Genomic DNA, 22385 nt, shown 5'->3' on the forward strand with positions numbered 1-22385 from the left:
TCCTGGGTGGATTTAGGATATATTCTGGAAGAGGAGTTGGAAGCACATGGAGATGTTGGAGATGCCCAGGAGACAGTCACCTGGAGATGTCAACCAGCCGAGTGTTCATGGAGGTATAGACTCGGGAGATGTAGGCTCATCGCTGGTGTTGAAAGCTGGGAAACTGGAGGGATTCTCCAAGGGGTTGAATGGAGATGGAGAAGAGCAGGACCAGGGCTGAGCTCTGGGTCACTGACATCTGAAGAAGAGAAAGTAGCGCAGCCAGTGAGGTGGGAGGAAACCCAGGAGCAGAGAGAAGAAGCTGTTTGGAAGCAGGAGCACTAACTGGGTCCAGTGCTGCTGGGCGGCCAATAAGATGAAGGCGAGTGGCAATGATGCCCTCGGCCGTGCAGGGCCCCCAGACCATCTGGAGAACTCGCGCTCCAGACCACTTTCCCACAGGGACTGGGCCGGGCAGACTCGGCTCTCCAGCTTTCGGACACCCACAGCATCCATGCACAAGGAGAGGTTTGTTTTGTTTACTTTTCCAAAGGCTGGGCGAGAGCAAATGCTTTCTCCAACCTTGAAGGGTTTGTAAGAATGTGCAAATCTAGACATGAGAGGGGGTTCAAAGAAGAAACCAAACGCGGAGGAGTCGGCGCTCAGCAAAGGCCCTACCCCGTGGGCGACAGGAATGGCGCTGTGGGAAGGCAGTTTCCCGCACTCGAGGCGTTTAAAATTAGGCCTGCCAACAGCCTGCCTTCCGGACAACAGCGGGAATGTGCTGGAACAATGTGTGGAAACGATATACATCTGGTAGCTTCAGGAAGTGGTTCCTGAAGTGAACAAACTTGTACTGAGTGCCTGCTGAGTGCCAGGAGTGACCCCACGGCGCTAGTGTGAGAAGGAACCGAGGCGGCAGGGCTCCGCCTCGAGCAGTAGGGACAGGGGCCACTCTCGGAGCTGCTGCAGACCTTGTTTTCACCATCATCTCTGTGTTGCAGGCCATCGCTCCCTGTGGCCTTGCAGTGTGTGTTTCTGAGAACCAGCCCCTTGTGGAGGGAGCATGGGAGGGCCTTGTGCAGACCTTCACTTTGGTTTGCTGCCCTTGGCAGAATCATTGGCCGAGCTTCGCAGTTACCCATGCTCTATATTCCAGAGTCGGGTGGGTGCTGAGGAATGACTGTGCCTCTTGCTGGGACAGCTTTCTAGGGAACAGGTACAGACCGTGTGGAGGAGACTGGAGCAGAGTGCCTGGCTGTGGGTACAGGCGGACCAGACTGACCCAGCGTGAACCAAGGCCGACTGCTCTCTGCCGTGAATGGGAGCCTTCGAGATCTGTGCATGGTCTGGCTGAGACCAGTGTCCCAGTGGAGTCGAGTTCAGACTTTATACTCCATTTGCATCGAAAACTATAGTTCCCCCTGCAAAACTCCGAACCCAACAAAAAAAAGAAGAAAAAGAAGCATGACTATAGTTAAGTCTTACTTACAAACCCCAGCTATTCACAGCACAGAGCTTAGGTGGGAAGTGATGGTCTGAATTCTAAAGATATTTTTGTCTCTCTAGCCCCATTAGTCCCAAATCTGTTGGCCTTGAGTCTCTCGTAGGGAATAATTATAACATTTTCAGGAGTTCTTTGGAGGTTTCAGTAGATTTAGAAGCGGAGAAGTTTCCTTGGCTGCTGACAACGCTTAAAAATGGGAGGTGGTTTTACTCTCTTTGTATCTCTCCAATCAAAATAGTTTAGGGACAGGCCAAGAAACCAGTAACAAAAAGATTTGGCTGTTCAGGTGTTAATTTTCCTTCTAGCCTTTCTGACCCCGAAGTACAGTTATATCTCTTTAACGATTATAAATGGTTTTTCTTTGGCAATTAGCATTTCCACACCCTCAACCACTCTTACAGGTCAGGTTTTGCTTGGCCCCAGATCCCTTCCCTGTGTTTTATGGACGGGCTGCGGGATTGTTTCTGCAGAGACCACATGTTCCCCATGCCTTTCAGAGATAATCAGCTTCAGCTTTGTAACTGTATGAACTTGGGGTTGTTTGGTTTTGTTGGGTTTTTTGTTTTGTTTTGTTTTCTTCTTCTGTCCAAAAAAGTCAAAGCTTTCTATTCTGGATCGCCCCTCACTCCAAACCCTCTGATCTTTGAAATCAACAGAGCTTGTTTTTAATAGAACCATCTTTTCTAGCATTACAATTCCTTTTGACTTTTATGATCTTCCACTCTGGGATGACTTGCCAGGTATCTGAAGAGCAACCTTAACTAAATCAAATAAGGAGCCCAGCCTAGAAGGACCACCTTTTAAGAAAGAGGGACTCCATAGGGTCCCACCTCCCTTGAAGGGGGTGTATCTGGGAAAGACAGCCACACTGCTGCATACATTTCAGATACAGCTTTGACTTCCATGTCACATGGTCCTCTCTGCTCTCTAACCACCTGAGATGCTGCTCTTCCTTGCCAGTAGCTTGTTAAGCAGCATTGGGGGCAGGGGAATGAAAGAATGTTGCTCTCTAGACACATAGGGGGGTGGGTTTTAGTGGCTAAAAGAACTAACTCCATCCACCGGTATCTTTCGGTTTCTTCCATTTTATGGCAAATAAAAATCACCCCTCAGCTGCCTGACCCTGGAGTATCTAATCTTTAAAACAGACAGTTGACCTCGTTTCTGAGTGGGTTTAGATCTCAAGGGCCATGTGGTGTCATTATAGGGGCCCAGCTGTGTACATATTGGCAGGGTTAGGGAGTCAAACTCGCAAGGTTACTACTCCCCTTTGCTGGCTCTGTTTATTCTTAGATTATTGGAATTTTGCTAAAAGAAACACACAAAACCGTTCTGATTGCCAGAGCTCCACAAAGATAAGAAAGTAGAGAAGCCATAAAATCTGTGAATTTCAGGGGCTTTTGGTATTGTCATCTCCAGGAAGCATGGGGCCGCTGGTTACGGGCATGGGCCAGGGGTCAGTGGAGGCCAGGAAGGAGGTGAACTCAGGGCACCTTTGTCAGTAACATCCTTCTTTCCCTAGCATTTCGGAGTGCATGGATAGTGAGGCGGAGACGGTCATGCAGCTCCGGAATGAGCTGAGAGACAAAGAGATGAAACTGACGGACATCCGTCTTGAAGCCCTCAGCTCTGCACACCAGCTCGACCAACTCCGGGAGGCCATGAACAGGATGCAGGTGAGCACCCAGGGGCACTGACGGAGCCCACGGCTATCTGGGAAGGATTGGCAGGTGCCTGCTTCCTGCCACACCCCAAGGCCACATCAGAATCTGGTGGCAGCCCTCTGCTCTCCTAGTCCCTTTCTCTTTACAGTCAGTCCCTCCCACATATTGCTAAAAAATATCAGAGAGCCCTGTCCCTCCTTCATGTGAGACGTCCAGTGGCTCTGCTGTTGCCTCCTGGGTGAGTCGCGGTCTCCTTCACCTGGCCTTCAAGGCCTTCTACAGCATCTTGTCGCTCTCAACCCCCCACTCACCATCACCAACTCTACTCTTCAGACTCTTCTCACCAGCCAGAGGGAGCCAGTCTCTGCCCCCTTTGCATGCCAGGAAGTTCTGTCTTATGGTGTCCCTCCACCGGGATATCTTTCTGCACAATCACATGGACCCTTCCCTTAAGGCTCAGCCTGAGGCCTCTTCCTCTGCAAAGCCTTTCCAGGTCCTGTTGGTCTGTTCTTACAACCCTCTCATCTTCTGCCGCAGGTTGAAGGCATTTGTGCCTTCTGAGCTATTCTTTTTTGCATCCCTTTTTCTGGGAATGCTTAGCACATAATAGGTTCTTTATAACGATTCATAGAATGAAAGATCTCTGAGGGTTCTTCTAAATGGGACACACACACACACACACACACACACACACACACACACACACACCGCCATCCCGGAGACAAATCTGTCAAACCTAGAATTGCTCAAACTTAGATACGACTCCTTTTCACTTACCACTCAGACTTTGGGAAACATTTCTGAGGCCTTTCAAAGGCCAGCTCTCTGAAAGGATGGTCCCTGCCCTGCCACACTGTGTATGCAGCAAAGGCAACAAACACTGTGAATCCCTCTGATGGTGTAACTAACTCTGCCTCGGCAGGGCTACCCACTGAATCCCTGCAGGGGACTTCCAAACCCCTCCTCCAGAAAAGGCTTGCTCGCATTCTCTCCACCCAGTCAATGAGCTTCTCTTTTACGCTTTGCAGAGTGAAATAGAGAAGCTGAAAGCTGAGAATGACCGGCTAAAGTCAGAGTCTCAAGGCAGCGGCTGCAGCCGGGCGCCCTCCCAGGTGTCCCTCTCGGCCTCCCCGAGGCAGTCCATGGGCCTCTCCCAGCACAGCCTGAACCTCACTGAGTCAACCAGCCTGGGTGAGTGGGTCACAGGGCTGGGGCAGGACAGGCCTGCAGCCGGCACCCGGTCTCTAAGCCAGAGCCCCAAGATAAGCAGCTCAACAGATCAAATGGGGAGGCAGCAGGCGTGCGTGCACTCGGGGTGTGTGTGTGTCTAGGCGTGCGTCTGCTACCAACATGAGCCCAGCCGTTAGACTGCTGTCATGCTTTGCTCCGGCACCTCAAGTGCTCCAAGCCATGAGCTTGGCTCCCCCCGCCCACCATGCTGACTTCTGTTTGATCCATTTTAAGAGGCTGACCTGCGAGTTGAACGCTGCATACAAACCCCACGGCAGCAGCGCCCACTTGGGGCATGGCTTGGTCTGTGATCTTCCGGCCTGCGGGCTGGATTCCAGGCTGGTGCAGTAATTATTGGACATGGTCTGGGTTTTCTCTGTAAGCATACGGAAGCTGACGCTTTGATTCCTTATCCATGACGCTGCTGTTGCTCTTTTGGTTGAGTCTCCCTCGCACTTCCATTTGGCAAGGTACATCGTCAGCCCGCTGATTCCTTGGTTGGTCCACCGTTGGTTTCTGTGGTTGCATTCTCATTGCGCCCCCTCCCCTCCTCGCCACCCCTACATCCCCCACACCCCGACACCTGGTTTGTCCCGCTGCTGTGCCGACAGGCAGCGGGGGTGTCGGGAGGCCGGCTTTGCTGCCCCATGTGCCTAAGGCTGTTGATGTTTTCCATTCGCAGACATGTTGCTGGATGACACTGGTGAATGCTCGGCTCGGAAGGAAGGAGGCAGGCATGTTAAGATAGTTGTCAGCTTTCAGGAGGAAATGAAGTGGAAGGAGGTTAGTTGGATCCCTTTCCCCGCTCTGCCTGCCTTTCCCCAGGTAGCACTACCTAGCTTAGCGATTTCTTCATCAAACCCGATGACCTCAGCACCTAAGGGGACTTGGAAACACTAATGCCTTCCTTAACTAACCAGAATCGCAGCAGCATATTGACACAAGTGAGAGAATAGCCCTGCCCTCTCTCGTTTCGAAAGTCTAATAAAGAGTGGTCCCACCTTCACTTTCACGCAACTCACTAAACACTAACATCACTCAGCAATGGCTTTTCTGGATGTAATATGTCTTCAAAGCTGGGCAAAGGCCGCTAAGCACACTTAGCACAGAAGGTACAGAAGTAAGCTGACTGAGAGCACCAGTTTATGCAGTTAGCGGCTGTGCTGCAGTGGAGTAGACATCCAGGGACACGGGGCGAGTGCAGGGAGCACACAGGTGGCTAAGAGTGAAGGGTGGGATATCCTGACTCACCAAGGCTGGGATGTGGAATCTGAGTTTTCTGAGTACTTTCGTTCTCTTCCAGAGTCTCAGGAGGCCATGTCCCAGCAGGGACTATTCTGGGGTAGAAGTGGGGTTGAACATCAATGTTGGTGTTTAGCCAGGCCTATCGTTCACAGGCCTGTGACAGTGAGGCAGAGACCCCAAGGAAGGTCAGCTCTTTTCCCCCTCGTTCCACACACAGCCCATTTCAACTTGGGCTTCGGCTGAAAAAGAAGGGAAGATACCGTAAAGTACCCATTGATTAAATCCAAGTCATGCTGTGAATGACCATCTCACAGATAAGTGGGCCGAGGCTGCATGAGTCACTAAGTCCCCTTCAGGTTTTTGTTTGTTAGTTCTTAGCATTCCAGCCAACGTGTCTCTTTTAGTCTCTGAGAGCCGGGGAACCTGTAGTTCCCACCCAAGCAAAGTGTCTGCAGCCAGACCTGCCTTAGCCAGGGGTTCCACTTGGTGCTGGCTCTCTTGTCTCAGGGAATTTGAGGGCTGCCAGCAGTTCTCACCTCATTTCAGCCCAGAAAGCTCCAATAGCGAACTCCAGTTTCAGAGCCTCGCTGGTGGAGTGATGGACTGCCAACGGGGGGAGTTCATTCTTAGAACACATGCAGGTGATAGCTGCGAATGTGTTGTATTCTAGTGATTACCGGCTGAACAGATAGATTTTATGTTTTATAAAAGTTTGTGAGTCACTTTAAAAAACTGTGTGGCCCTGGATCAGCGCAGAATTGAGAATCCTGAGGCTCAAGCATCACTTACTGAAGGTTACAAAGCAAGCGATGGGGCCAGGTCATCTCGCTGCAGACTGGTGCTCTGTTCTCTGCTGATTGTGCTTAACTGCCAGATACACCCGTCCCTGCCCCCTGCCACTCACCTAATTCTACATCCTTATGAGCATGTCAGATATTTTTAAACCCAACTGAATGGAATGTTCTATTAGCTTCTTTATAATCAATATAATTACTTAGCCTCCACTCTGCAGAGCCCTGTGGGCAGAGATGATTTTTCTGTAATTTCCCAGAGTTTTATTAAATTTTTCTCAATTGAGTATGTTTTCACTTTTAATTAAAAGAAAGGCAATGCACATTATTTAAGAAACAAAAAGAAATAAAATAGAAACATAGTCTATCCTGAGGGAGTTTAAGAGCTAGCAAGACAACAAACTTAATTTACAAATGAGACAGAAATACCTAAAAATAAACAATACAGACTATGCCATTATATAAGTTGTATACAGAATCATTAAAGTAATGTGAGCTCTGAGCCCGGTAAATCAATCATTGAAAGATTCCTGGAAGAGGTGAGTTTATCATCAACGTTTGGGAAAGGAAAAAGGGCAGACAGGAGAGGGGAGAGCATGCCAAGCAAGGGATGTGACCTGCGTACTGGACAAGGTTTGCATTCAGTAGAAGGTTCTAGATTCCAGAAAGGAGAGCCTCCCTTCCTGCCCCACAGATTGCATTTTTAGCAATAGAGCAGGGGAAGGTGTTAAGACTATTGCATTCAGTCTAAATTATACCTGATGTTAAAACAAATAGGACTGGTATTCCCCTCTCGGACCTTTGGTGGAGCTCTGGGACAGCCTGGGTCCTTGCTAACGCGTGTCAGAAAAGGTCCACCTGTTTTTCACCTGCATACGTTTTCTTACCCTTAGGATTCCAGGCCACACATCTTTCTTATTGGCTGCATTGGAGTGAGTGGCAAGACGAAGTGGGATGTGCTCGATGGGGTGGTTAGACGGCTGTTCAAAGTAAGTGATTCAAGGAGACAGATGGCTATGGCAGTCTGCCTGAAGCGGGGCCTGGGCTTAGGGAGGGAAGGATGGTTCATGTCCTGAACCCGGCCATTTCTCAGGCCTTTCCCCTCTCCCACATCTTTATGTTGCTGGGACTTGTCCCCTGGCACTCAAATGATCAGAAGGAAGATGGTAAGTATAGACTGCTGACGTACCAGACTGTTCCAACGGCCCTTGGCCGTCACTGGTGAGCCAGAGGGTCATTTCTCCAGCAGTGAGCAATTGTTTGAACCCCTGACAGGGAGCTGCTCTTGTCCAAATCTACCTTTACCTTAGACTCGTCCGATTGCATCTGCTTTGGAGTGTGTGTTCATTGGCTGTGGCTAAAACATCAGATTTCCATTCTTTATTTCCAGCGATTTGATCGATTTGCCCACGTCCTTGCCAACACTTTATTCTGTGATTAGTGCTACACGGGACATTAACATCTGGTCAATGGCCAGTGTCAAGGATGTTGGCATAGTTATTTTTGTATTTATTCCAATCACATCATTGGAGTGGGTTTTAACACAGGAGAAATGAGCAAAGAGTACTGAAGTGAGCCTTGAAATTCAGTGTGGTTTGAAGGAAGCTTTCAGCACACTTCTTTCTATTGTCCTGAAGTAAGTCAACAGCCATAAGTGTTCATTAGTCATGTCCCCTGGGAAATACTAATGACCCACGTTTTCTGTGCCTGAGACCCTACCAAGCACTTTCCTTACATCACCCCGATTTATTTTCCGGCCTGTAAAGAAGGTTCTATATTTTCCCACTTAAAGGCGAAGAAGGTTGGGTCACTTGCCCAAAGTCATGGATCTAAAACCAGATTCTGTTGGTCCAGTTGAGTTGGTCTTGCTTCTGACTTAACTAGTTCACTCTGGCCTCTTTCTAGCATCTAGACCCAGGTGACTTCATACAGAGGAAACTCTGTTCTTTGACCAAAGATTGCTCATCATCTTCACAGGCCAGTCCATAGAAATGTGAGTAGGCAGGCGTTCAAGGTCAAGGGCAGCCAATCCTGTTACCTGGGCCAAAACCGTATCTCTGATGACGGGCAGTCGGACATCCTTGGGTTAGAAATACAACACATTGGGCTGAGAAGAACGTGTGGGGTGTCACATGTGAGGAAAGAGACCATTGAAGGTGGACGTCTGTTATTGAGCTTCCACCTTGGCCATCGTCTGGCCATCTCAGAGCCCGCAGCCCATGGCTCTTCGTTCCAAGTTCGTGGACCTAAATTGAACCTTTGGGTCACTCACCTCAGAGGGAATTCTCCCGATGAAGGACACATTTTCCTGTTTAAAGCTCCAGGAGCTGCTTTTTTTCTAGCAGCCCCGGGTTCTGCTCCCTTTGTCATCCGTATGGCCTTTGCTCTGAGCCAAAAGGAGGGCCTGGTGGAGAGATTCCTTGTCAGAAATTTCCCAGCACCATTCACAGGTCTCGATGCCTTTGAGACTTGAGCTCAGGAAAAGCAGCCTGACTTTTCCGTGCTCGGTTGACCCAGACTAAACGTTCACAGTGCCCGTGACAGTGAGGCACCGATGCCGTAGAACGTGAGCCCTTCTGCCCTCGCTCCACAGCCCATTTCAACCCGGGCTTCAGCTGAGAAAGAAGAGCAGATGATTGTAAATCACCCAACGAAAACATGAGTCATGGGCAGATTTTTAGCCACATCTTTGATGGAGTCTTGGTTCTACTTTTTCCAGGAATACATCATTCACGTCGACCCAGTGAGTCAGCTCGGGCTGAATTCGGACAGTGTGCTGGGCTACAGCATCGGGGAAGTGAAGCGCAGCAACACCTCCGAGACGCCCGAGCTGCTGCCCTGCGGCTACCTGGTGGGAGAGAACACCACCATCTCCGTGACCGTCAAAGGTAACTCCCCGGATGCAGGGGCCGGAGCTTTCAGGAATTGCGTATGTGTGTCTCTTCATTCTGAGACTTGGCTCGGCATACTGTGGCCACAGTGTTGTTTGTGCATATGGATGTGGGTTGTTGTGTTTTTTTCTCCCTTTGACCACAGTTATTCTTACCTAAGCACGTTAAACCGTCCTTAGCTTTTTCAACCACCGTCGGAAACAAATAATTTTAGTTGACTGCTGAAATTATAGAACAAACGTTCCCATTAGCCTGATGACTCTGAGATGATGGAATCTTAATAACCTTGTGGAAATGGGGCTCCACCAATGCCAAGGAATTACTCTTGCCAGCAAGCCTTGGATGGGGTCCCATCCTACAGATGGGGAAGCCACGCATTGCTGTAGGCTAGAGAGGACTCGCTCTGGGCACCCTGAGCCCACGCACGATGCTGCTGGGGCTTCCGATGGCCTCATCACCCAGAGATGTTGAGCCCCAAGCCAAAGAGTGTTCCACGGAACTCCAGGTCCACAGAGTATTTGGGGGGAGGGGAGGGGATCTCATGTCCAAATAACTCTGGGAAACTGCATCATTATCCCCATCTGGATCTGGGGGGCAGGGGACGGGAGTGTCCTGATACACTCAAGGCTCTATCCTTTCATGTCCTATCTCTGGGCATTCACAAGGCTGTTTAATCCAGGCTGACACAAATGTATCTGACTGCAAAACCCCTTTTTCCTATATTTGATGAACCACCTTAAAGAATAGACCAATCAACAAGGTACTAAGTGCAACCTGCAGGTTGTCCTGTTTCTTGCTTCCCTTGAGGGCACTGATCTTGCCTGTAGTTTAACAGTGCAGTTTCGGGGGTGTTTGGTGCAAGTTTTGTTTCCCGATCGGAAGGTTTTCCTAAGGTACCTCGGCATTCCTTATCCTAGACCTGGGAACGCAGACCTGGTCCTGCTGGTGCCAAGCAGTGAGGCACTGCTTGAACCTCACAGGCAGCCTCACCTTGTTGGCAAGTGGAATTCCAGTCGGGGCTTGGGCTGCTAGCGACAGAGACGTACTCAAACCAGCTTTAGCAAAAACAGAAACGTAAAGGCCCTTTACCTGGAAAGCCCAGGACACACTTCCCACACAGCTGGGTTCGGGTGTTCCCACAGTGCACCAGGACCACACTGCCTCAGTTTCTTGTATTTTTTGAGCTCTCTGCACATGGCATGGCCCCCATGGCCCTGATTCATTTTTCTAACTTAGAAACCTAGAAGAAAGCGGTTGTCTTTTTGGAATAGTAAGACAGAAAATTCTTCGGGGTAGTTCTGCCCCACCGTGAGTCAGACACTCATCACTGAATCCGTCCTTGTGACCGGGAGAGGCTTTGGTTCAGCTTAGTCATAAGCCCACACCTGTGTGGGTGCAGGGGCTGGGCAAGCCATACTTAAACCATCTTACTGAGCTCCCCATAAGAGGAAAGAGTTCTATAGGAGAAGGTAGAAAGGGTACCAGGCACACCAAAACCCCTCCCACTACACACTGGAACAGCCGCCCCTACACACAGAACAGCCCCCACTACACACAGAACAGCTCCCACTACACACAGAACAGCCCCCACTACACACAGAACAGCCCCCCCTACACACCGGAACAGCCCCCACTACACACAGAACAGCCCCAACTACACATAGAACAGCCCCCACTACACATACAACAGCCCCCACTACACACCGGAACAACCCCCCCATACACACAACAGCCCCCATTACACACCGGAACAGCCAGGGTTCACATCCCCTAATCAGATGGTCCTACTTTGCATTTGCTTGTTTTTAAGATAAAACTGTTGTTGCCTTCATGGTGCATCTGAGTGTGGGAAGCAGTGGCGCCTGGCACTCAGGAGAGAGCAGGGTGAGGAAGGAACCCTAAGGTGCTGGCAGACATGGGAGGCAAAGGTTTGGGCAAGCGCCATCGGTTGGCAAATCCAGACAGACAAGCCGAGCCCAGAGTCTTAGGAATTCTGCAGAGAACAGACGAAGGCCAGGGGCCCAGGTCTGAAAGGTGAGCGAAAGTCAGCCAAGCCAGAACCAGAGCCCGCACCCAGGCTGCTCCTGAGCAGGAAGCGGCGGCAGTTTGCACCAGGGCCTCGGTGAGCAGGCTGCCCGGGAAAGGGGTGGCCTCCGGTCATGGCAGGCCCAGCTGGGCAAACACAGAGCTCCCCTTTCTGCAGGACTTGAGACACTTCCTCTCCCACACAGGGCTCGCGGAGAACAGCCTGGACTCGCTGGCGTTCGAGTCCCTGATCCCCAAGCCCATCCTGCAGCGCTACGTCTCCCTGCTGGTGGAGCACCGGCGCATCATTCTCTCCGGCCCCAGCGGCACCGGGAAGACCTACCTGGCCAACCGGCTGTCCGAGTACCTGGTGCTTCGGGAGGGACGAGAGCTAACAGACGGGGTCATCGCCACCTTCAACGTGGACCACAAGTCCAGCAAGGTGAGGAGAGCTTTCCGAGGCTGCTGCCCAGCCAGGGCTCACCTTTGGGCCCTTTCAGAACTGTTGATGTCACCCCACCCTGATGGGAAAGCAGCATTTTCTATACGCTCACTTTGGTGGTTATGAGAGCCCAGTGAAGGTCAGGATGGCAAGAAGTTAGGCTTTGACCCAAAACTTCCCACTAAATTTCACCTGTAAGTCAATCTAGTTCATTTCTTGCTTCCCCACTATGAGCTACATGTTCAGTGCTAATAGTTCCTTAAGTCCACTTCAATTTACCAAGAATTTATCATGTGCCTGGTGATGCTATTGTTTTTCCAAAATGAAACCCTTTTTGGAACAAGAATGATAGTTCTTATTGACAGACTGCCCCATGACCGCAAGCTGGCCACCTCATAGCTCACAGCTATTAGCCATGAAGGGACCAGTTGCTGCTATCCCCACTTCACAGAGGAGGAAACTGAGGCCTGAGGCAGATGGTCATGTGTCTGAGGTCACTCAGGCGGTACTGAGAAGTGGACTGGAGCGCAAGTCAAAGCCTTGGACTCCAGAGCCAGCAAATAGGCTTGGCCCTGCCTCACAGGGAGCAATGGAGACACTGGACGGTCTGACCTAGTCCCAGCCGCGGGTTGGGAAGGGGTTTCTCACACTTGTTTGCTATTCGCACAGTGGAGTTAATGGTAATTCCCTCTGGCTGGACCTCTGCAAAGGGGCCAGAGTCCAAGGTAAACTGGAAAGGACTCTTCCACCTTAGGAATCACCTGGCATCCCTGATGATGGGGCTTCCTCACCCTCATTTCCTGGTGCCCTGTTCCAATAGGTTGCGTGGGCCGGGAACCTGGGCCATTCACAGGTTTCCAGGTGACTTAGACATGGGGACAGGACTGGAGAGAAGTGGTCCGAGCTTCCGAGTCGAAAGCTTCGGTGTGAGCTGAGGGGGGCATTCTCTCCAGGACCAGTGAATGAAGGACCCCTGGCTGGGCACCTCGTGCAGAAGGCATCTCACCCTCTGTACCACGAAGGCCTGAGTAGGAGTGGGAGGCCCAGGAGCCCTGTCATTGTAAGGCTGAGGCCAAGAACCCAGATGGAAAGGAGCTCAAAGAAGGAAAAATTACTAGTAACTCAAAAAGTTGGGCTGAAGCCGCATTGTGACTTATGAGGGAGACGTGGGCATGTGTGTGTTCGTAGGAGGAGGCGGCTGGCATGCCGGAGTGTCGGGTGTGAGGAGCACACTGAACAGGCACCGAGTCTGAATCCAGCCCGCTGCTTGCCCTCTCTGCAATCTCAGGGCAGTCACCTGACTTGGGTGTGCCTCAGTTTCCCTCTCTGTAAACGGAAGCTACGCATAGTACCCACCCCAGAGGGTTGTGGGCTACAGAAGTTCGGCTGTGTGAGGCCCTCAGCTGTGCCCCGCTCTAGGTCATGCCAGCATGATGGTGACATCACCAGGCAGTCATCCTGGGTTCTCTGGCCGGTCCTTAACTCGCCATTTCAGCTCTTTCCCCTTCTGCACCATTATTCTTCTCTTCCTTTTTAGAGCACAGGCCTTCCCCAGCCACTCTGAGCTGTGTTCTGACCCCAGCTCCAGCCAATCCCCCAGCCATTCTTCACAGTTCAATTCAGATCTCACCCTTTCACCCAGACCTCCCAAGGCCCCTGTGCATGCAGACCCACCTCCCCCTGCACTGTTGGATGTCTGTCTGCCATAGCGCTTCTCAGCGGCACTTACGGGATGCTGTGTGATATTATTCATGGAGGGCTTCTGCATACACGGCCCTCAGGCAGGCGCCGTGGAAGAGCACCTTATACGGAACGTATGCAGCTTACACAGAGGTGTGTGAGGCACCTCTGGAGCCCTTTGGAGCTTCCTGGGAGGTTGGCACAAAAAGAACTATCCAAGAAAAATGGCGACACATATAGAGAAGTGGTAGAGCAGGGATACAGAACCGGGCCTGGGCACCTCCATGCTGCTGTGCTCTGGCCCTCGGCTGAAGGAGTTCTGTTCCCTAGTGAAAGCCAGAAGGCAGGACGCAGGCCTTCCCCACCCTGTCCTCCCCGCATCACCCAAGCCGACCCCTGCAGCAGGCAGGCATGCTGCCCGTGGAGGGCCTGCCCCTTGCATTGGCCTGGGCGACGTGCAGGCTCTGAGCGTGTGCTCTTCATCGGCTGCATCCCGCCCTTCCCTGGCCCATGCAGGAATTGCGCCAGTACCTGTCCAACCTTGCCGACCAGTGCGCCAGTGAGAACAACGCTGCGGACATGCCTCTCGTCATCATCCTGGACAACCTGCACCATGTCAGCTCCCTGGGCGAGATCTTCAATGGGCTGCTCAGCTGCAAGGACCACAGATGGTAAAGGCCAGCTCCGGGCCCTGGCCCCGGGAGAACGGCCACAGGGGAGGTGTGCTGCACAGACCTGTGCCCATGCACGGCTGGGGTCAGCGTGGGGGGCCGGGAGGCAGCCAGCCAGCTGCCTGGACGGACCCTGTAGGCCTGTCCGGAGCTGGGCTTGCCTCACAAAGTCCTCTTCTTTCCTCCATGTCCCCCACAGCCCTTACATAATCGGCACAATGAACCAGGCTACCTCTTCTACTCCCAACCTGCAGCTCCATCACAACTTCAGGTAAGGTGTCACCCTCTGAGAACCAGATCTGTGCCAGGCATCGTGTGGAGCATTTTTCCCAGCTTCACCCTTCATTCTCATGATAGCCCCACGTAGTTACATTTCTCATTCGCAGCTTGCAAATGGGGAGACTGAGGCTGGGAGAATTAGATGACTCGTGTGAGGTCACGAAGTCCTGGGGTAGCAGAGACCAGGGAGGCAGCTTCGGGCAGGGACAGTAGGCCACTCGCCTCCCCGGCACATCAGGGGCGCGCCTCTCGGGGGCCCAGGTGAACATGAGCAATGAAAGCCCTTGCTTTGTCCCCAAGAGCTGTCTGGGGGTCTGTGGGCCTTTGCCTCCAGCTGCCATGTGTCCTCTGCCCCAGCACCACGCGGGGCTCCCTGCTGGGTGTGGGAAGAGCCGCTGCACTGTCGTGCCCGGGTGGGTTGCCACTTGCCTTGTGGTGCCATCGCTAAATGCCCTTTGCCCCACTTTGACCCCTTGGTGACCCCAGCGCTCCTCGCCTCCTGCTGGCCCTTATATGAGGATAAGAATCCTGTCCTGGGATGGCACCCTCGCCCATTCTCACTGGCCACTCTGCAGGCATCCCTGAGGGAGATCTCTGGCAAGTGGGCCTCAATTGTCATTCCCTGGGAAATGTGACCTCCTCCAGGCCCCTGAGATCGTGGCTCCCCTCCGCATCCAGGCTGTCCCGGTCTTGTCCATGCTTTCTTCTAAAGATGCTTCAAGTCCTTCCTCCTCCTCCTTCCCCCGCCACTGCCACGCCACATCACCTCTCTGGGCACTACTGCCTGCAGAGTGGCCTCATCCTCCACGCCAGTGGCAGTGGCAGTGGCATGAGCGTCCTAGTATTCAAATCTGACCATAAACCCTCCCCCCTGAAGTGCTTTAGTGGTTCCTCATCGCCTCCAGAATGCATCCAGGTTCCTTGGGTTGGCAGGTCAAGTCTAAAGTCTGGTTACATGGCCTCTGGCAGTTTCCCCAAACACTCACCCCTTTTCCCATGTCTCTGCAAATGCTTCAGCGAGCTCTCCCACCTGCCACCCTACCCCCTGCTCCTGCCTTTGCTTATGTGGCTGCTCCATCCATTCTTCCAGTCCCAGCCCAGACAGCCCCTCTGAGGAGCCTTCCCTGATTCCCTGGGCTTCATCATGCCTCAATTCCTCTGTTTGCTTATCTACTTCCTCGACAAGACTGTGAGCTCCTGGGAACAGGGACGAATGTGTCTCAGTCATTCTTACAGCTCTATGGCCCAGCACAGTGACACAAACACAAGAGGCAGCAGACTCAGTGGTTAGAGCTCAGACTTTGGAGCTGCACTGTCTTGGTTCTATCCTTAGCTCTTCTATTAACTTGCTTCTTTGATCTTGGACATAACCTCTCTGCGCCTTCACATTTCCGTCTGTAAAATGAGGATGGCGATAATATCTGTGTCATGGGGTGGCTGTGAGGAAAAGTGAATTAATATACATTCAGTGTTTGCACAGGGAGTCCTACTTCAGTGTCAGCATACACACCATCTGTCTAGTTCTCGTGCGCATTGAGTCTTGAGGTTAGCCCTCGTTTCTTCACTGTTGTAATCATTGAAAACCTGATGTCCCCCAGGTGGGTGCTTTGTGCCAACCACACGGAGCCCGTGAAGGGCTTCCTTGGCCGGTTCCTGAGGCGGAAGCTCATGGAGACGGAGATCAGTGGGCGGGTGCGGAATGTGGAGCTGGTGAAAATCATCGACTGGATTCCCAAGGTCTGGCATCACCTCAACCGCTTCCTGGAGGCTCACAGCTCCTCAGACGTCACCATAGGTAGGTGGGCAGCCAGGTGAGAACGGTGGGTGGGCTGGCTCAGGGCGGCGCAGAGCTTGGCTCCTCGGAGACTGTCCGGGGGCCCTGGCCAGGGCAGCACCCTGCAGGCCCAAGTCAGCTGGACTCTGTTCTGTTCATGTGGACAGAGAAGGAGGCAGAGGGGACAGTCCCAGCCCAAGGCAGACCCCCGACTGCCTCGCCCACATCCCTTGCTGTGTCTCTGCCCCTCTTGCCTTGCCCAATGCCCTGGGGCTGATCAGCAGCAAGAGATGGTCCAGCCAGGGCCGATGTGGAAACTGCCAGCTCAGTGAAGTGCCCAACCCCGAAGGCTCTGCTTTAAAAATAAAGTAAAACGTTACCAACATTCCTGGAGCTTAAGAATTTAGAACAGAGGAAAAAAGTCATTGATCATCCCACCCTCCTGACATGATTATTTTAATTTGAGCTGATTTTTGCCCTTGTCCACACATAGATATTTTACTTAGTTGCCATCAGAGTATACCTACAGCACGTTCATTTCTTTTTCACCTCACATTGTCTCATAAGCATCCTGAGTTGCTGCTCCAGTTTTATAATTATTTTTAAAGGCTGGAATAGACTCACGTGCGGGTACGCCATCATTCGCGGCACCATTTCTGTTTTCTTGGACATTTAGTGTGTTTGCATTTTCAAAGGTCAGGACTAATAATACCACGAGGAACATCTTTCTCCGTAAAGCCTTTCCTCTCTTTTGGGTGATTTCCTGGGGCAGAGAGATCCTGGGGGTTGGGAGGAGGGGTATTGGAGAGCCCACGTGTCCTGCTCTGTGCCCGCCACCGGCAGGTGGAATTTCTGCTGTCACTCAGAAATTGGGAGGGATGCTTAGATCGTGGCTTCTCCTGGCTTCTCCCCAACTCAGCTCTGATGGATTTTTGTTTGGTCCCCAGGCCCCCGGCTCTTCCTGTCATGCCCCATCGACGTGGATGGCTCCAGGGTGTGGTTCACCGACTTGTGGAACTACTCAATTATCCCCTACCTCCTGGAAGCCGTCAGGGAAGGACTCCAGGTGAGACACGGCAAAACGAGGGGGGAGGAAGGGGGCTGTTCTAGTGACCAGATGAGGGGGCTTTATCTCCTCCTCTGGGATTCTGACTGACATGAGGTGACAGCCCCTCCCTCACCTGTGAGGCCAGCAGTCTGGCACAGTGCAGGGACACACTTGGCTGTAAGTCCTGGCTCTGCCTCTTGTAAGCTGTGTGACCCCAGGCAAGTCGTTCAGCTTCTCTGTGCCACGATGCCCTCGTGGATAGAAAAGGACAATGACAATCCTGTGCCACAAAGACTTGTTGCAAAGGGTAAATGCATCCTGGCTGTGATGCCCTCAGCATAGTGAGTGCAAAGAAACGGAAGCAAGCGTGTGTAGCACTTCACAGTTGACGAAGTCCTCTCATATCTGCTATTTGGTTCAAGCCCTGCATTTGTCCAGGAATATAGAGATATTTTTATCTCCATTTTTCAGAGGAGAAGAGTTGAGTCTCAAGGGAGAATAAGTGACTTGCCGGGGGTCATAAGAGTCAACCTGGAAAAATCTGGGATTTGAGTCCACGCCTCTGGCTGGAATCCCAGGTTCTCCGCCCTCGGGCAGCCATGGCACTCCCTCCCTGCCTGGGACCCCTCCCCGGTGACCGTGGGCTCATGAGGCAGCATGTCCCATCTCATTCAGCCCAGGGTCAGCTCCAGCAGCTCAGCCGTAGATGGAAGTTTTACTGTGGAGCCTGGAGGCAGCCTGAGAAGCTCTGGGCTTGGCCCCCGGGGTTCCGTGATGAGCATGTGTCACGCACAGCTCAACAGTCAGCAACCAGTTTAGCAGCCGGTTCCCAGGGCTTCTCTGTTCCTCGGTCCTGGGCATCAGGAGACACAAGACGCTGCCGTAGGCCTGTGGAGATCACGGAGGGTGCGTGCCCCACGCGTGTGTGTGACAGTACAAGGGCTGTGTGTCATTTCCATGCATTTGGCTGAGCCTAGCGAGTGTCTGATTGCTTGTCGGTAACATGCAGCCGCACTGAGGGTCTTCAGAGGCACTCAGACAAGAACTTGAAAAGGGCAGGAAACCAGAGCCATGCCTCCATCTCATAAGACATACAGACAGGAAAAGTCATCCCTTCCTGTTGCTGGGAGGTCATTTGAAGAACAATCTTTCCAGAGCCTGGGAGCCACCAGGGGAGGCGGCTGGAGTTAGCATTTTACCAGTCTGCTCAGAAATGAGCCCCTGGTCTCAGCCCTCCGACCTCATCGCCCTGCTGAGCCTTGGAGGCCTCAGGGAACCTGCTGGTTCACGGGAAACCTGGTGTGTTCTTATGCCTCTAGTTGGGAAGGAAAGTTTGCTGACTGTTTTTTGAGGGTTTGCTACTTGCCGGGCACGGTGCTGGGGGCCTGACATGCCTCTCGTGTAGCTTTAACAGCTCAGAGCACCTGACAGGTGAGGAGACCACGGCCCCGGGAGCTTTACCCCAGCTTGACTCTGGGGTGTGATGAGCCAGCGTTGGAGCCCAGCCTAGCTGACTCCTCGGTTACTCCCCTGACTTGCACACTGTCCGAACTTCCCCAGAAGCCTCAGTTGGTTCGGGGAGCCAAGTACTGTGGTTCAGGTAGTGGAGTTCTACGTCAGATTTCACTTGACAAAAGGATTCCTCTATTTTAAAAAGGTTTAAATTCCTTACTCTCCTCCGTGTCACCTTGATTCCATGCTCGCTATGTGCTGAGCACCGGACGGGGCCATTTAGTCCTCACCTGGCCCTGCTAGGTGAGTAGAGAGGCCATGAAGGCAGCACATTGGTTCAGAGTAGGTGAGCTCTTGGCCGAGGTTATAAGCTAAGAAGAGGTTGAGGCCCCAGGGTGGACTCTGGCAGGGCTGCCTGTGGTGGGGGGAGGGGGACCAAGGCTCCTGCTGAGATAGGTCCGCCACTGACCGCTAGACAGTCCCTCCACCAGACACATCCTCTCCCAGAGGAATTGCGGCATCGCCCCCTAGTGGATACCAGACACCTCTGCAAGTCTTGACTCCGGAGTCTTTTCCCAGTGGGGTGTGAGTGTGTAACTGCCTGGAGGCTCTTCCCGAATGTGTGCTGTGGTGAAAGCAAATGTCCTATTTGTCTGTCTGTCTGTCTATCCACTGTCTCTGCTGTTGCTTAGCGCTGCCACAGGCTCTGCACGGGGGCCAAGGCGCTTCACAGCGTTTCCTGTACTTGCCACGGTCCTTACCCAGCCATTCACCACCTGGACTGGAACGTGTCCAGCGGCAAGTGGGGAGGCCTGTAAAATACCTCCTGTTCTTGCCGATGCTGCTCGCATTTGCCAGTTGCACATTCCGATGAGTCAGGCCCCAGCCCTGTTCCCCTCTGGCGTTGTCACTGTAAACACTTGCCAAAGTGTCTATAGAGTAACTCGAAAGGTCTTTGTGTCGTCGTTGTCTCCCCCACCCCCCATAAAGGGAGGCGCGGGCGCTTTATCAGATTACCGGTTGCTCTGAGACCGGGGCAAGTCTCCCTTCTCTAGGGTACCCATCTGTGCTCTGAAAAGTTTGGGCCCACAGAGTGTTTTTCAGGCTGCCTTCCGTGGAGCCCAAAAGTTTCTCAAATTCTTCAGTGATGGGGTCAGGGGAGAAGGGCACATATTTGAAAACCACCAGGCCAGACCCCTCTGAGGACTGGCTGACCTCCCCCTTCCAGCCTCTGTGGTCCTGCCGCCCTCAGCGTCTCCTCCAGGCGGGAGGGCGGAGACAGAAGCAGGAGCTGTCAGAAATGGGGCTTGGGTGCAGCCTCACCCATGTGAAGTCTGGCCCGGGCAAAGCAGGCCAGTTCCACGGGGAAGGCCCTTGGAGGGGGAAGTTTCTAAAAATTGCAGGAATGTTCCTACTCTGGAACAGCCTTTTTCGATCCCAAATATCCGCACATGTTTGTGTTCCCTTTCTCTCTGACACAGATGTATACGCACACGCACAGGCCCCCTTCACAGAATCCTGTCTGAGACTCACTGCTAAAATCGTGTTATCAGTAAAGCTTAAAGAAAGGAGTGTGGAGGCATGGTAGTGATCTTATAAAATTAAGTGATAATATCGTTTTCTCTTTTAAGAGCAAATTAGTTAATATGGAAAAATTTGAGAAATATATGGGTGGGAGAAGCACCACCCACATGTAACCTCTGTTAACAGTCTGCTGTTTTGAAAGTGACCAGTCTGCTGTTTGGAAAGTTTACAGAGGGACTATGAGAGTCAGACCCTCCTCAAGAAATGAGGTTTTAACCAGAACAGGGTCATTTGTGACCTCTGCCTGTGGTGTTGGTGGCCAGCGGAAGGAATTCTCCAGGTGGTTGCATGCAGGAGGGTGCTGGAGCTGGTGGTAATGCAGGAGGGTGCTGGAGCTGGTGGTAATGCAGGAGGGTGCTGGAGCTGGTGGTAATGCAGGGGGGTGCTGGAGGTAGCGGTAACGCAGTAGGGTGCTAGATCTGGCAGTAACGCAGGAGGGCGCTGGAGCTGGTGGTAATGCAGGGGGGTGCTGGAGGTAGCGGTAACGCAGTAGGGTGCTAGCTCTGGCAGTAATGCAGGAGGGCGCTGGAGCTGATAGCCAGCCCCTCTTTCCAGCTCCACATTCAGTGAGGTCGTGTTGGTAGTCTGGCATTGGCTGTGCTGGGACTGTTTCTACCACGGAAGCTGGCCACCATTCAGGTAGATCAGCCAGACTCAGTTAGGGTAACAGTGAGTCAGTGGCAGAGCTGAGGCGTGAGCCCGTCAACCTGACTCCAGAGCCGGTGTTCCTGACACGTGGGTCATGCTGCCTTCAGTCTTAGCACATCCACTCTGCACCTTGGATGACTCCCTTACAGTAGCATTCTGGAAGTAGAATTACCCTGTCAGGGGAGGCATAACGCTGCGTTTGGGGAACTTTTCGGAAAGCTGCAAAACAGGGCTGCAGAGGAGGTCTGAGCCCCTCCTAACCATTCCTTCCTGGCCTCCCCTTAGCTCTACGGAAGGCGGGCCCCCTGGGAGGACCCTGCCAAGTGGGTGATGGACACCTACCCCTGGGCAGCCAGCCCGCAGCAGCACGAGTGGCCTCCCCTGCTGCAGCTCCGGCCCGAGGATGTCGGCTTCGACGGCTACTCCATGCCTCGGGAGGGCTCGGCCAGCAAGCAGATGCCCCCCAGCGACGCTGAAGGAGACCCGCTGGTGAGTTCTCAGCTCCCGGAGCAGCTCAGCCATCACCGAGCACTTACTGTCTACTGGGAGCGAGGCCCGCTGGAAACAGGCGACTGAGCCCCAGCCTTGCTTTGGGTGACTGGGCCCATCCCAAGATTAGGGACACGTTTGCCAGGATTTTCTTCTATGGTTTTAGTTTTTCGCTAATGTCTTGAACCCCTCTGAAATGGTCTGTAGCAGAAGGTCAAAGGTGAGAATTTAATTGTCCTTGTGCCACTCTGCCCTCTGGGTTCAGTGCCACCTTTATCATGTGCTGTCCTGCTCCAGCGAACTCTCCCCCAGTAACAGCAGGGGCAGAGCTGGGTGAGGAGCAGAAGCCCAGGCCAGCAATCGCGCAGGCAGGAGGCCTGAACACGGGCCCCGTGGCCAGCGAGGTGAGTTAGGCCTTAACATTGTCTGAGCTGCTTATTGACGCTGTCATTGCTGAAGCCATAAAGATCCTTTAAGCAGAACCTGGGCCCGTGGTGGTAACGCTGCAGTTCAGCTAAGTCCTCACTTAACCTCCTCAGTAGGTCCTGTGACTTTAAGGGAAACCACATGGAATAGAAGAATCAGGGTCCTGGGGCCTCTCGCCTATAGCATAAGGAAAGGATGTTATTCGAGGACTTGCTGTACTTGCTCTGCCAATATGAGACGCCTGCATAGTCATCCTGCAGAAGGAGACCTAAAGAAGCAACTGCCCCATGAAATGTGGTGAAAGCAAATGTGCCAGAGCCTGCCCTGGTGAAATACCGTTCTCATGCCTTGCCGGGAGCCCTGCGCGCCCGTGGCAGCTAAAGCAAAGGGAAAAGCACATCAGAGAACTAGCTCTCATTACCTAGTGAAAGGAAATGTTCAGAAGTGATGCGGCAGGATGGAAAGACAACCCGTGTGCTGACTAATTGATTTGCTGGATTTAAAAAAGAACGGTGCTTTGGGTCGCCTGCCGTCCTCCAGACTGGAGGGGTGGAGCTCTG

At 52.6% G+C, this 22385-nt stretch overlaps 1 protein-coding gene across 8 annotated transcripts in view; it reads left to right on the top strand.

The window, feature by feature from the left end:
* NAV2 (neuron navigator 2) overlaps nucleotides 1-22385 on the top strand; it is a 366516-nt gene that overhangs the window by 339044 nt on the left and 5087 nt on the right. For 7 of the 8 annotated variants that reach the window (XM_059709130.1, XM_059709131.1, XM_059709132.1 and 4 more), the window contains 11 exons: nucleotides 3009-3162; nucleotides 4179-4341; nucleotides 5063-5163; nucleotides 7310-7405; nucleotides 9136-9304; nucleotides 11539-11774; nucleotides 13971-14125; nucleotides 14325-14396; nucleotides 16003-16199; nucleotides 17126-17244; nucleotides 21196-21399. In XM_059709130.1, coding sequence (XP_059565113.1) covers nucleotides 3009-3162; nucleotides 4179-4341; nucleotides 5063-5163; nucleotides 7310-7405; nucleotides 9136-9304; nucleotides 11539-11774; nucleotides 13971-14125; nucleotides 14325-14396; nucleotides 16003-16199; nucleotides 17126-17244; nucleotides 21196-21399 — 1666 coding nt within the window. Of the gene's footprint in view, nucleotides 1-3008; nucleotides 3163-4178; nucleotides 4342-5062; nucleotides 5164-7309; nucleotides 7406-9135; nucleotides 9305-11538; nucleotides 11775-13970; nucleotides 14126-14324; nucleotides 14397-16002; nucleotides 16200-17125; nucleotides 17245-21195; nucleotides 21400-22385 lie in introns of those variants that run through there. The other variant, XM_059709138.1, reaches the window with a different exon arrangement.

Source organism: Myotis daubentonii, chromosome 9 (genome assembly GCF_963259705.1).
Source record: "Myotis daubentonii chromosome 9, mMyoDau2.1, whole genome shotgun sequence".
NCBI classification, from domain to species: Eukaryota; Metazoa; Chordata; class Mammalia; order Chiroptera; family Vespertilionidae; genus Myotis; species Myotis daubentonii.